Source organism: Aulostomus chinensis, chromosome 3 (assembly GCF_037954235.1).
Source record: "Aulostomus chinensis isolate RoL2024-O1b breed Wild chromosome 3, RoL_Achi_v1.0, whole genome shotgun sequence".
Classification (NCBI taxonomy): Eukaryota; Metazoa; Chordata; class Actinopteri; order Syngnathiformes; family Aulostomidae; genus Aulostomus; species Aulostomus chinensis.
The window spans coordinates 20,126,354-20,138,055 of NC_141322.1; the positions used below are offsets into that span (position 1 = coordinate 20,126,354).

Below are 11,702 nucleotides of genomic sequence, written 5' to 3' on the forward strand. Positions count from 1 at the left end.
ACTTCCAAAATAAAGCACAGTCCAATGAATGATGGCGTGGCGTCAAGTGTGTTGCAAGACCGTTCAACTGGTCAGTCACAGACAAGTAACAGCAATACAACAAAGTTCAATTCAAGACAAACAAAGTAAACATGATTTTATAGTTTTATTTTCGTATCAATAAGCCAAAAACACTGGTTTTGCAGCAAAATTAATTCCATAGTGTAAAAAAATGAAAACACACACAACTATTAAGCTCATTATGCTTGCTAATAAATATAAAATTCATCATGATTCACTATAAAATATTGCTTCTATGGTTTATAATCAACCCTAAACTCCACAGCATCAGGATAAGAGCAGTTAGTGAGTTGATTATAATTGATGCCAGTCCGACACACTACAGATTGTGGGCCTGACAGATGTTCAGAGAGTCTCTCAGCATCAGGTCACGCAGGCGCCAAAGTGCATCCGCCATGGTGGTGTGGGCTCCTTTGCTTTTTAGCCAATGAGCTGGCAGCCGGCTCTCCTGCTCTTTAGTCATATGTGCGTCTCGTCTTTGAGCTGTTATGGAAATAGGGTTCTTGATTAAAGCAATTATCAAACAGCCTACTGACATTCACCTTTTTGAGACCTGTGATAAAGAAATACTGCAACTAACTGAAACAGTACAGAAATAATCTGTTATTGTTAATAAGTGAATAAGGAATCATTTTCCATCAAGATATTTCAATTACTTCAGATTTAAATGTGAAGTCATCACATAACCAGTCAATATTTCTACTTCAGCATGTAAAGATTGACAGATGTCACATGGTGCATCACCTTTGAGTGTTTGGTCCCACTTGCTGACAGTGCTAGATTCGGAATTCAAGCCCTCAATATACTTCAGGTAGGCTTCTGAGTGGAGCACCCGCTGAGTCTTTGGTGGAGGAGCCACAAACATGGGAGTGGTGGGCTGCAGGTGTGAAGGCTGGCCTAACTGGCCTTGACCTGGATATGGCGGTGGAGCATGTTGTCCTGGGCTGAACATCCCAGGCTGGAATTGAAAAAATGAGACATATGAAAAAATGAAACAAATACGGGAGCCATTTGTTTTTCCATTTCATCATTCGTAGATTAGATATTTGGCTTTCAGAGAGAAATCAGTGTCAGGTCGGTGTTGGTTAAACCTGGGATGGAGCTCACCTGTTGAATAAAGGTTCCTGGTGCAGGACTTCCTGACATGCCATTCATTCCAGCACCCATCACACCTGTATAATATGAATAATTAAGTTCTGTCTGGTAATCGTAATGATAACGTGAAAATTTCACATTTTACCAAAGCAAATATTAAATGTAGGTTTTACTCCTTCTTGTATGAAATGTATCAGTTGAATGTTAGTAGCTGGATATCAGTGATCTCACATGCATTACATGAGTGAGTGTGGCTTTTGTGTACTTTTTGTCTAGGTGTGGGACATAATACACACTGAGAGGCTACTGTAGACCAGGAACTGCACTGTGAGTGGATCAGGCTGTGAAGCCCGTGGACCAGGTAAACCCCTCCGACAGGAGAGACACGATTGGTGGCTGGGACAGTAGCCCTTACCCTGATGAAGCATGCCAGGGTACCCAGGCATACCTTGCTGAAGATGGTGAGGAGGTAGGTGTGCCCCCCCTGCAGGGTAAGGTGGCATTGGGGCCACACTCAACAAACCCTCATGGGGGCCCTGCAAGGGCATGTAAGGTGGGCCGTAAGCTCCCATCATGCCTTGGGGAAGAGTGCGAGGAGAGGATGACAACATATCCATGCATAAGTGACATGCAGCTGACTATGAAATAACAAGCATGCACTACTTCTGCACACAGTGGCCCCTTTCACACACACACACACACACACACACACTATTAAGCCGCCAATCTCAGGATTCGAACACAATGTGATTTGTTTACACACCCAAAACACGTTAAATATTCAAACTTAGGGCTGAGGTAAAGGAGGAGCACTGCAACAGCAGGAGGCTGAAGAGGAACTAAACTAGAGATTTTGGTTGTCTGGTCTGTTCAGCAACTGGTTGATTGACAACTTTCATGAGAATAAAGGTGCTTTTGTGAATTAATATTTCCCGCGGCAGGCACACACAGACAGACACAATGTATTTTATCTTTGCGTCTATACTGAGCGAACACCGAAGCTAACTGATCATTTCTCCAAGAACTGCACCGTGGCTTCAACTCTCAATTCGGTCACACGGGAGTTTGATTTGGTGGGAGCCAGCAAGAATCTTGAATCTTTATGCGGGTCATACCTAACATCTACAAGCAGGTTCCATGTATGAAAGGGGCCAATGATCTAAATAGATGTTAGCAGACAAAACAAAAATGAGAGTTAAATTATTTTAAAAGGTTATTCGTGCAGTCAATTTCATGCGTCTCCAAACATGAAGATAGTGATAACAAAACTATAAACATATAACATGTAACGGCAGCAAAGGAAGAAAACAAATGTTGCTTTAAGAAGGTTGTTTAAAAAGAAAAATAAGTTTCTAAAGGTTAAGAGGTTTTTCAACAGTCCAGCTTCAACTCCCTGCAGCCATCTTGTCAAACACTCGTGCTGTCTCTGAGAGGGGTTACCTGACACAGGTGTCATGGTCTGGTTTATCATGCCCATAGTGCTAGGCGAAGGCACGACCCCCATCAGTGACCCTACGGGGGTACCTGCTCTTGGGGACGCTTGCCTCTGGGGTGGCCTCTCTCGTTCTTGTTGCTCCACTATTTTGGCTGCACGTTCTGCAACATACAGAAAGATTCGATTTTGAATGGTGTTTTCTTTAAAGAATTTTCAGTGTCATGTTGAGCTTTTCCTCACCTTCATACTCCGCTTTCTTGGAAGCCTCAAGGGTCCTCCACTCTGTGCCCACCAGTCGACTCAGCTCCCCAAAGGAGAAGTCTGGGTGTCGAGCCTTGATGACAGCCCGCATTTCACTGCTGAACAGGATGTAGCCACTCATGTTGATCTTCCTCTTTGCACCCTCTTTCTTTGATAAGCCTTTAATTTTAGGAGTGGTCTTTGAAATGAAACAAAAAACGAATTTAAAAAACAAACAAGCTGTGTGTTCGATTTATTATCAGAACCCTGTGACCATGTAAAACGGGGCAGTGGAGGATGTGTACCTGAGAAGGTATGTATGGCATCATGTCCATATCATTTGCCAGAGGGGTTTGCATCTGAGGCATGGAGGGCGTCTCCATGGTCTCATCCTCTTCATCCATGTCTTCCATATCATCATCTGCATCCTCGATATCTGCCAGTTTAACTTCCAGCTCTTCAATCTTTTTATCTAAGAAGGGTGAAGCTTCCTTCTGTGGTACTATCAGTTTCCTACAATCAAGTACAAGAGAACACATTCATACATTCAGACTGGACAAAAAAGGGTTCAACCTCCACCAAAAAATGATTTCTGACTAACCTAAAATAGTAGATCTCATCCTCCACCACTTTGGAAGAGTATGAGAAGCGTTTTAGGCCCTTGAACTTTTTCATCTGCTTCTCAGTCTCGATGTAGCGACTCTCACACAGCAGGTTATCCTCTTCTGAAACCTCGGTAGGTCTGCATGAGAGGTAGTCCTTAAACGAGGACACCATGCATTTGCCTGTGAGCAAACAATATGAACAAAGCTGGTGGGTAATGAGACTGGGACCAAAATAGTAGCTGCAAAGTAAATTATTTAAAAGATGACGAAGGCTAACAATGTAAATAAACAAATGAATGGCTGACCGTACCTATGACACAGGTCATGGGTAAGGTCTCCTCCAGATTACTCAGAAACACTTCTCTCTTGTAGAACATCTTGGTGGGCTCGTGCTCGGTTTCCTCAGGATGAATGAAAATGGGTCCGAAGAAGAAAGTAGTTCCACTCTGCACCCACAGCTTCTCAATCCTACAGCCAGTCAAGGGAGCCACGTGACCAATAGCTAATTTTACTTTTGTTTGTTTGCACATATAAAAGACACATAAAACTGGATGAACAGATTTAAACTGTAACAATGTTTTTGTTTTGTTTTTTTTCGAAACAAGAACGCAAAAATTGTCTCCACCCACCTGGCAACCCGAGGCTTTGACAGACCATGTGACTGGATGTAAACGCAGTCACCCACTTTAAACCACATGTTATTGTAGTGTAACTGTTCATAGTATTGACAGTCAGGCTCAGCTCCACTCATCTCCATAGGCACATCCTCTCTCTCCTGAATGGATTAACATGCAGAGATTTGTTTAGAAGAGGGAAACATGAAATGACCACCTCCACTTTTACCGGCCTCCTTGTTTAGTTATCTCTCACTGCTATGCTAATCTTGGGTGGCGGGGATCTGGCTGGCCTTCTGAGACTGAGCCCCAGAGTAGATAAATGTGTTGTAAAACTTCATTATCTTAACCAAACAATTTGTCTTTTCTTTTTATCTGGAACAACAATGACCCAGTTTTCCATGAATGCGGGTTCACGGTTGATCACACGCAGCACTGAGGAGGGCTAAAATTAGAGCAGATTCCACTTTTGAGTAATAGTTGCATGTAGCCAAGACAGCACAGAGGTAATAGGGAGTCTGGGATGTGATCAAATTTTTAAAAATGTGTAAATATCTATTTGACTTGAGGTAAAATTAGTTATCATATGGCGCGGATTTGACAGCCCACTCACCTCAGATTGTGTAACATATTATATTTCAACCCCCAAAATAAAGCAATATCTCACCTTCTCCAGGAAGGTGCCACTGTCTGCGTATGAGAGAGGCAGCTGTTTCTCCTGGTCCGGTTTAGCAAACATGGAAGCAACACGGATGACAGGCAGCGGCACCTCTCGAGAGGCCAATTTCACCGAGCTGGCAGACATAGCCCATATCTTGATCTTCTTGAAGGACTTGTTTCTGGCTGCATAGCGGGACTCACACACATACACATCCTCAGCTCTGTAGCCCTCGGGTTGAAGTTTGAAATAATCCTACAGAAATCAGATCATATTCATACACGGGTCCAAGACTATGTTAAAATTACTTTTGTGTGTGTGTGTTTTAATATTCTATAGGCTGTCTTACCTTTACAAACATGACCACACATTTTCCCAAAACTTTACTGATGGAAACTTTGTTGTAGTAGTCACTCTTGAAGACCTCCTTTTCCAGAAACTTGCGAGTAGCCAGGTGGAAGGTTTCACTCGGCCTGTAGAACCAGCAGCCATAGAGCCACTTCTCACCTTCACGCATAAAAACACGCTCATATTAGCAATGCAAGAATGTAAACACTTCAATGAAAGAGAAAAAACCTCATGGGTCCCTGAAATGGCTCATAAAATGCCATATTAGTGTGATTATTATTTTATCTAATATTGTATTAATCTTTTATAATTAATGTTACTCCAATATATGATTGCCCCTGATGTGTGATACATTATGAACGAAAAATTATTTTGCATTTCTTTTAACAATCAAAGAATAATCTTCATTTAACTGTTATGAATAGGTTTTACTGGTCTTCTATGGTCATGCATTGTACAACTAATTCTATTGTCTGTGCTTACTGGGGAGAAAGATAATTAATAACGGGTCCATCCATCCTAACCTGCTTCATCCTCCCACAGACGTTCGATACAGACGATGTGAGGCTTCAGGTTTGCCTCTGACGGCTGCACGTAAACAAAATCCCCCACGTGGTAGGTGCTGTTTTCAAAGCTGCAGTTCTGACTGTACACGCGCTCTGTCTCTGACTCCGACTGCCACGCCTCCCCTGGCAGGTCCTTCGTCTTCTTACCTTCTTTGATGAAAACGGAAATTTCTTTTCAGTTACATTTCATCTTACTCTTGAAAGCTAATCATATCTATGATCTAAAAATCAATAAAAACACACACCTTTGTTCCCCTCTTCATCCTCATCCTCCTTCTGCTTGTCCTCCTCGATCTCTTTTGGGATTTTCTCCCTCTTTTCCTGCTCCACATCAGTGTGCATGTGTTTTACAGTGAAGTTGAGAGCGACAGACAACAGAATCTCACCATTCTTGCACAGCTCATCTCTGATCTTAATGAAAAACTGTTGAAGTTCTACTGAATCCTCAAATATCTCAGAATCAGTCCTGCAAAAAAAAAAACGACACAGAAGGCAAACACTGGTGACTATCTTGGTTCTCAGTTTAAGGTGTCACTTTAAAGCCGGCCTGCCTTAAGATGCATTACACTCTTTTAGCTGCGCAAACACTGGGCTCCTGCAGTTCACATTGGAATGTTTAGGAATGATCTTTTCCTTGTTTGCACTACTGCGTATGTAACAAGCAGGAAAAAAAAACAGTCAAATTCATGTAACCACTATAGAGGGTCTGTTGATAACATGAAAACAATTTCCTATTGATTGTAAAATGCTCTTGTTTTGATTTCCAACACTTCACTTTTACCATTCACCCTCAGGCTGCCACACAGCAGTATTTGGTAAGTAAGTGCTCCTACCTGTGCAGTCTTCTTGCCTTCTCCAGCACCTCAAACATGTGTTCCTGGAAGAGGTCAAGTCTCCTGTAACGGCCGCGTTCCACATTCATTCTGATGACATCAAAGTTAAGCGGTGGCTTTTCAGGGGCAGCTGGATCAACAGCGGGAATTTCAGCCAACGAGTCACTGTAGCATCGACCCTCTTCGTCCTGGTGACCCATCACGGACACAAACAGGTTCCTAATTAGCTCTCGCACCAGAGTTCCCACAGCAGCAGGCCCAGAGTCCTCCCCTCCCTCCTGCTGCTTCCGTGTCTCCAACAACACCCGGTGCAACACTAAAGCATCCCTGTAGATCAGAGATTCCGGCTCATTGTAGATGCAAGCGTTGTTGAACATGAGAGTAAAGTCCTCCACTAGGGCTTCAACATCTTGGTAACGGCCACCTGCCATATGGCTTCGTAGGCGCTCCATGTCGATGGGGCGCTTGATGGTTGCGTAGTAGTCTGGTAACTCCGCACGAGACGGCAGTCGGAGGAAGATTGTGCTCAGCCGGCGACCTCGGCGGTCAGTGAAGTTTCGCACTGAATCATAGAGCTCATTGAGCCTCTGCTGGAGAGGGGTGAGGTATTTAGACTTCTTTGGAGAAACACCACTCTTTCCTAGATAAAAAAAGAAATTACATGTAAAAAATCCCGCCAAGAAACAAGCTAAGACACAGTAGGAAGAACAACAACAACAAAAAACAACTACTTTAACACTATTTCCTAATATCTTCACAACTTAGATTCATACAGTTACATCAGCACAAGCAAACGTACTTAGTTTCAGCTTGGGGGATCCCACTTCCTCTTCTTCAGGCGGCGGCCCCAACTCCTTGCGCTTGTCTTTTAGTATCTTCTCCAGAATGTCAGCATCATTGTACACCTATGTCAACAAAAAGAAGTGGTACAAGTGTCATGCAAAGATTGTTGAGTATTCACTTAAATTAATCCCTTCACACATCCTACCTGAGATCCTTCCTCATTATAGTGCCGGGCGTTGCGGAACATCAACTTCATGTCTTCCATCAGCGCTTCCTCTGTGGCGTAGCGCTCATTACGAATGTTGTGCTCTATTGTCTTCAGGTCCATGGGTTCCAGGATGACCTTATAGTAGTCAGGGTAGTCCTTCTTGGATGGCTTGACCATAAAAAGATCACAAAGGCGACGATTGGTGCCTGCCTCTCTCGCGTCGGTCACTGCAGCGTATAGGGCTTTCATTCGGTTCTTTTTGACATTTTTCTTGTGGCTTCAAAAGAAGCAAAGAACAAAAAATGTGGTTGGTTGCAGAATCTTCACCCTTACCAGAAGCAACAATCAATGTGAAGGTTAAGAGAGAACCTGTAGAAGGAGAGAAGACCATCATACCTTTTTCTCTTGACGCTCCCTGTATCAGATGACAGAATACTGTCTCCATCTTCATCATCTCTCCGAAGGAGTTCTCTCTTCTTTGCCTACACAAAGTGATCACAGAAACACAGAAGTAGGCCATTATAATCTTTCTTCTGCCCAAACTGGAATGGAAACATCTTCAAAATCCAAAGCCAAAAGTCTTTACCTGTAAAATTTGCTGAAGCCTAAAGGCCCTTTTGTAAATGCTGGAGTACGGCATGTTGTATCGCTTTGCGTTCTCAAACATCAAAGTGAGGTCAGTCTCCATTTGTTCCACATTGTCATACTCGCCATTCTTCATCTTTGCCCTGATATGACATGCAATTAAATCATTTTGCTTCCCCTGAATCTATCATATCATGGAGGTACACGCTTTGAACAATAAAACCAGCTACTCCTTTTCCATCATTTTGCTTCTGAAGGATGTATCTTCACCTAATTTGCTGCAGGGAAATCGGCTGCTTGATTTGCTGATAATAGTCGGGATACTCCCGACGAGAGGGCAGCTGCTGGAAAGGCTCAGAGAAAAGTTGCCCCTGGTTGTTCCTTGCGCCCCTCACGGCTTCATAGAGCTGGAAGATGGGGTTGCTCATCTCCATACTGGAACTCTGACTCTCAGCCTCCGATTCTCCTTCATCGTAGCAAACAGAGCCTGCAAATATTGACGTGGTAAATTGTGGCACAAACTAGAGGTATAATTTTCTGCTGGCCAAAGCGCCGATGCTTACCAGAAAGCACAGGGTCCTCCTCACTCTCAGAGCCGTACTGGAGCGCAACACTGACACCAGAGAGTCGATCCCCCTGGACAACAGACCTGCGATTCCTAGAAAATCACAGTTGAAACACAGCATGTGAATTACACTTGGATCCCTTAAGCTACTAAATAATTGTGTTCTATGGGTTTAGGGTTAACAAAGTTCACACACGTAATAAATGTCAAACCTGATCCGAAGACTCGACTTAGTCGGTTCAGCATGTTCAAGTTCAGTTTTCCTCTGGATGAAGACTTTCTTTATGGTGTTAGCATCCTACACAATAACAGAAGAATTGTTAACTTTGATGTGACATCTTCTAAAAGTAATGAAATCCAAAATTTGAAGAAGAAGAAGAAGAGAAAAAAAAGAGTTTACCTTAAAAACCTGAGATCCTGGTTCATTGTATGTTTTGGCATTTTTGGCCATCAGGTCAATGTCCTTGGCCATAGCGTTGACACTTTTATAGAATCCAATCTATTCAAGTAAAACAAATTAGTACAGGTTAGAGATGAGTACAACAATGTGTAGAACTGTGAATTCTAAAAAGACAAACAAGCAAACCAACTACCTGTATTCTTTGAGCGATCGTTCTCAGATCTATTGGATCCTTTATGATGGCATAGTAGTCTGGGTAATGCTATGAAAGGTAACACAAAGGGTTAGGACATACAGAACAGAGACAAGTGAAATACGACCATAACAGAAATGACAAATAAATGAACTGAATTACTTCTTTCACCAATAAAATAAAGGACAAAGAACTCTTCAAGGACGTACCACTTTGGAAGGCAATTTCTGGAACAGTTCACTGACCAGACGCCCTGAGGGATCAGCGTACGACACTATGGCCTCCAGAAGTTGCTCCAACACTTCCTTCAAACTGCCTGTTGAGGTCTAAGAGATATAAAATAAATATGCAAACATTTATTCCATCACACCATTACATCACATATTTACAAGAGAAACATCATACACACAACCATTCAAAAGCAAACCCCCGCAAACAAAAAAACAACCCTGACATTTAAAAACATGACAGGTATTAAGGTGAAAAAGGACACCAAAGTTACCTCATCTTCAGTTGAGACTCCTGGATTATCAATCGTATCATCACCATCTTCATCATCCTCTTCTCCATCTCCAGGCTGCAAATAGTCATTCCTGTTTTGCAAATAAACTTCCCACAACTTACAGGCAGCTTGATACTCCTCGCTGTCACTCTAGATTGTTGAGCATGAAGAGAAATAGAATGACAGAGACTGTCACGTGAGTGGGCAGACGACCATTTCAATCACAGAATGCTTTACAATGATGCCAGGTTTGTTTTCGTATCTCAGACAAATAAGAAAGGAGCCACTGTATTGTTTTGAGGTTTTAACCTACGAAAACAAGAACAAAATCAAGGTTACCAGGACATATAAAGGCAAACAGAAATAAAACGATGTTTTCACTACCTTGTAGAATGATTTGGCATTGTTGAACATAAGCTGGAAATCTGCAGTAAGCTGCTCCACATCTTGGTAATCCTCTGACTTCAGTTTATACTGAATTTTTGTCATGTCTATTGGCTGGGACACAACCTCGTAATAATTAGGCTGATTCCTGGAAAAGAACAAGAAAGCATAATATAACTATATTCAGAACACTGTGTTTCATTTTTCTGAATGAGTTGCACGGCAAAAGCAACCAAATATTCAGCTCTAATACCTTCTCTTTGGTACCCTAAGAAAAAGTTCAGAGAGATGTCTTCCTTGATCATCCTTATGGTCCCTGACAGCATTGAACAGCTCATGGCAAACAGCAATCTACAGGATAGACACAATTTAAGGATGCCAAAAAATCCTCCTTCAACATTTACACAAACACACAGCAGAAGCTTCACCCTCATTAATGAGACCACACACCTCTGTAGATCTTTAAACCGCCTACAAACACTGCTACAGTTATAATATATCTCCTAATTGTTGCATTTACCGAATCCACGGGAGGAACACTGGAGACTCGTCTTCTTTTTCTGCCACTTCCAGGAGTAGAGGAGGAGACTTCGTCTAGGTCACCGCCTCCACTCACACTGCTGGAGGGTGAAGTCGCTCTTCTCCGCTTGCTTGCAGACATTGCGAGCTGGTTTAACGACAGACTAAATCAGCCCTTAGCGGCACAAACAATAGATATTAACTTTCCATTAGGCCCGTTTAACGTGGATATAATCAAAACTTAAGAACAAAACATTCGACTCTTTCATTCATTACATGGCTAGAAGTTGATTCACTGCAAAGTCAACCGGTTAGCATTAGCACGTCTTGCATGTATTGAAACAAAGCAGAGATAGGCTGTTAGCATGTCTTCCTAGCTGGTTTGCTAACCACAAAGCAACCCGACATATACTAACATTAGAGAAAGTTTGAGAACAGAATAACGTGCACTAAAAGAAACTAATAAAAAAAAACAATTTTACCCCCAAATCAGCAAAGTTTTCTGTAGTTCCCTGAGCAAAAATGTGTTTCGGCTAGCTAGTACTGTTTGAAAACTCCAGCCCGGCCGGAAGTTGAGATTGTATTGTTTTGGTGTGTAGAGAAGAAAATGGCTAACGGTGACATTGCTTCCCCCTATAGTTTAGGAGTAGTACTGCACTAGCATTTTGGTAGGCTCACGGTATCAAAGGTAGAAGAAGATACATGTTATACTGTACAGTACCATATGGCTGCTCGGTTTCTGCTTTGTGTTGTTGTGATGATTTACTTGGCGTTTGAAATAATTGTTAATAATTTCAGAAAAGATTTGTCTAGGCTCTATTAATCACCAAATAATATATTTCTATCCTTATGAGTAGCATTGCGCAGCACAAGTTGCTATTGTAATTGTAAGTCTAGTCCATTTTTAACTCTGAACGATAGTTTGTACGGAGAAAGACATGCAGATAGAACATATTGTCAGGAAAATAAAGTAAAATGAAAGCATGTATGAGAGCCATCTGTTTCCCATGAAAATTATCTACAATTTGAACATACTTCCTATTCTTATGGCTGAATGTGGGGTCACAACCAGTTTGCTGGTTTGCAACCAGTCAAACTTCTTTAATAAT

The 11,702-nt window shown here is 42.1% G+C and overlaps 1 protein-coding gene across 7 annotated transcripts; it reads right to left on the reverse strand.

Annotated features, from left to right (window-relative positions):
* Window positions 1-132: 132 nt before the first annotated feature.
* pbrm1l (polybromo 1, like) lies at window positions 133-11,204 on the reverse strand. 7 transcript variants are annotated; one of them, XM_086199429.1, is made up of 30 exons: window positions 11,076-11,204; window positions 10,595-10,741; window positions 10,328-10,425; window positions 10,075-10,222; window positions 9,691-9,840; window positions 9,398-9,514; window positions 9,189-9,257; window positions 8,996-9,094; window positions 8,808-8,893; window positions 8,594-8,688; window positions 8,301-8,517; window positions 8,032-8,173; window positions 7,842-7,927; window positions 7,443-7,722; window positions 7,254-7,359; window positions 6,455-7,094; window positions 5,867-6,087; window positions 5,580-5,768; window positions 5,057-5,214; window positions 4,717-4,962; window positions 4,065-4,210; window positions 3,746-3,903; window positions 3,432-3,615; window positions 3,136-3,343; window positions 2,831-3,029; window positions 2,596-2,751; window positions 1,571-1,732; window positions 1,168-1,232; window positions 805-1,018; window positions 133-543 (listed from the first exon to the last, which is right to left on the reverse strand). In XM_086199429.1, the coding sequence occupies exons 2-30, from the start codon at window positions 10,733-10,735 to the stop codon at window positions 380-382; spliced, it is 4,944 nt and encodes a 1,647-aa protein (XP_086055555.1). In that variant the 5' UTR covers window positions 10,736-10,741; window positions 11,076-11,204; the 3' UTR covers window positions 133-379. The 7 variants fall into 7 exon arrangements, with proteins under 7 accessions (XP_086055555.1, XP_086055558.1, XP_086055557.1 ...); XM_086199432.1 differs by having other exon boundaries at window positions 1,604-1,732; window positions 2,680-2,751; window positions 5,580-5,771; XM_086199431.1 differs by having other exon boundaries at window positions 2,680-2,751; window positions 5,580-5,771.
* Between the last annotated feature and the right edge of the window lie 498 nt (window positions 11,205-11,702).

Bases quoted from the DNA above. Each gene is read 5' to 3' on its own strand.
- pbrm1l (XM_086199428.1), bottom strand. From the start codon at position 10,735: ATGTCTGCAAGCAAGCGGAGAAGAGCGACTTCACCCTCCAGCAGTGTG. The intron at 8,689-8,807 runs GTTTGACATTTA...GTGATTTTCTAG, and splicing joins AAGTCGAGTCTTCGGATCAG to GAATCGCAGGTCTGTTGTCC. The intron at 5,215-5,579 runs GTTAGGATGGAT...TTATGCGTGAAG, and splicing joins TCTGTGGGAGGATGAAGCAG to GTGAGAAGTGGCTCTATGGC.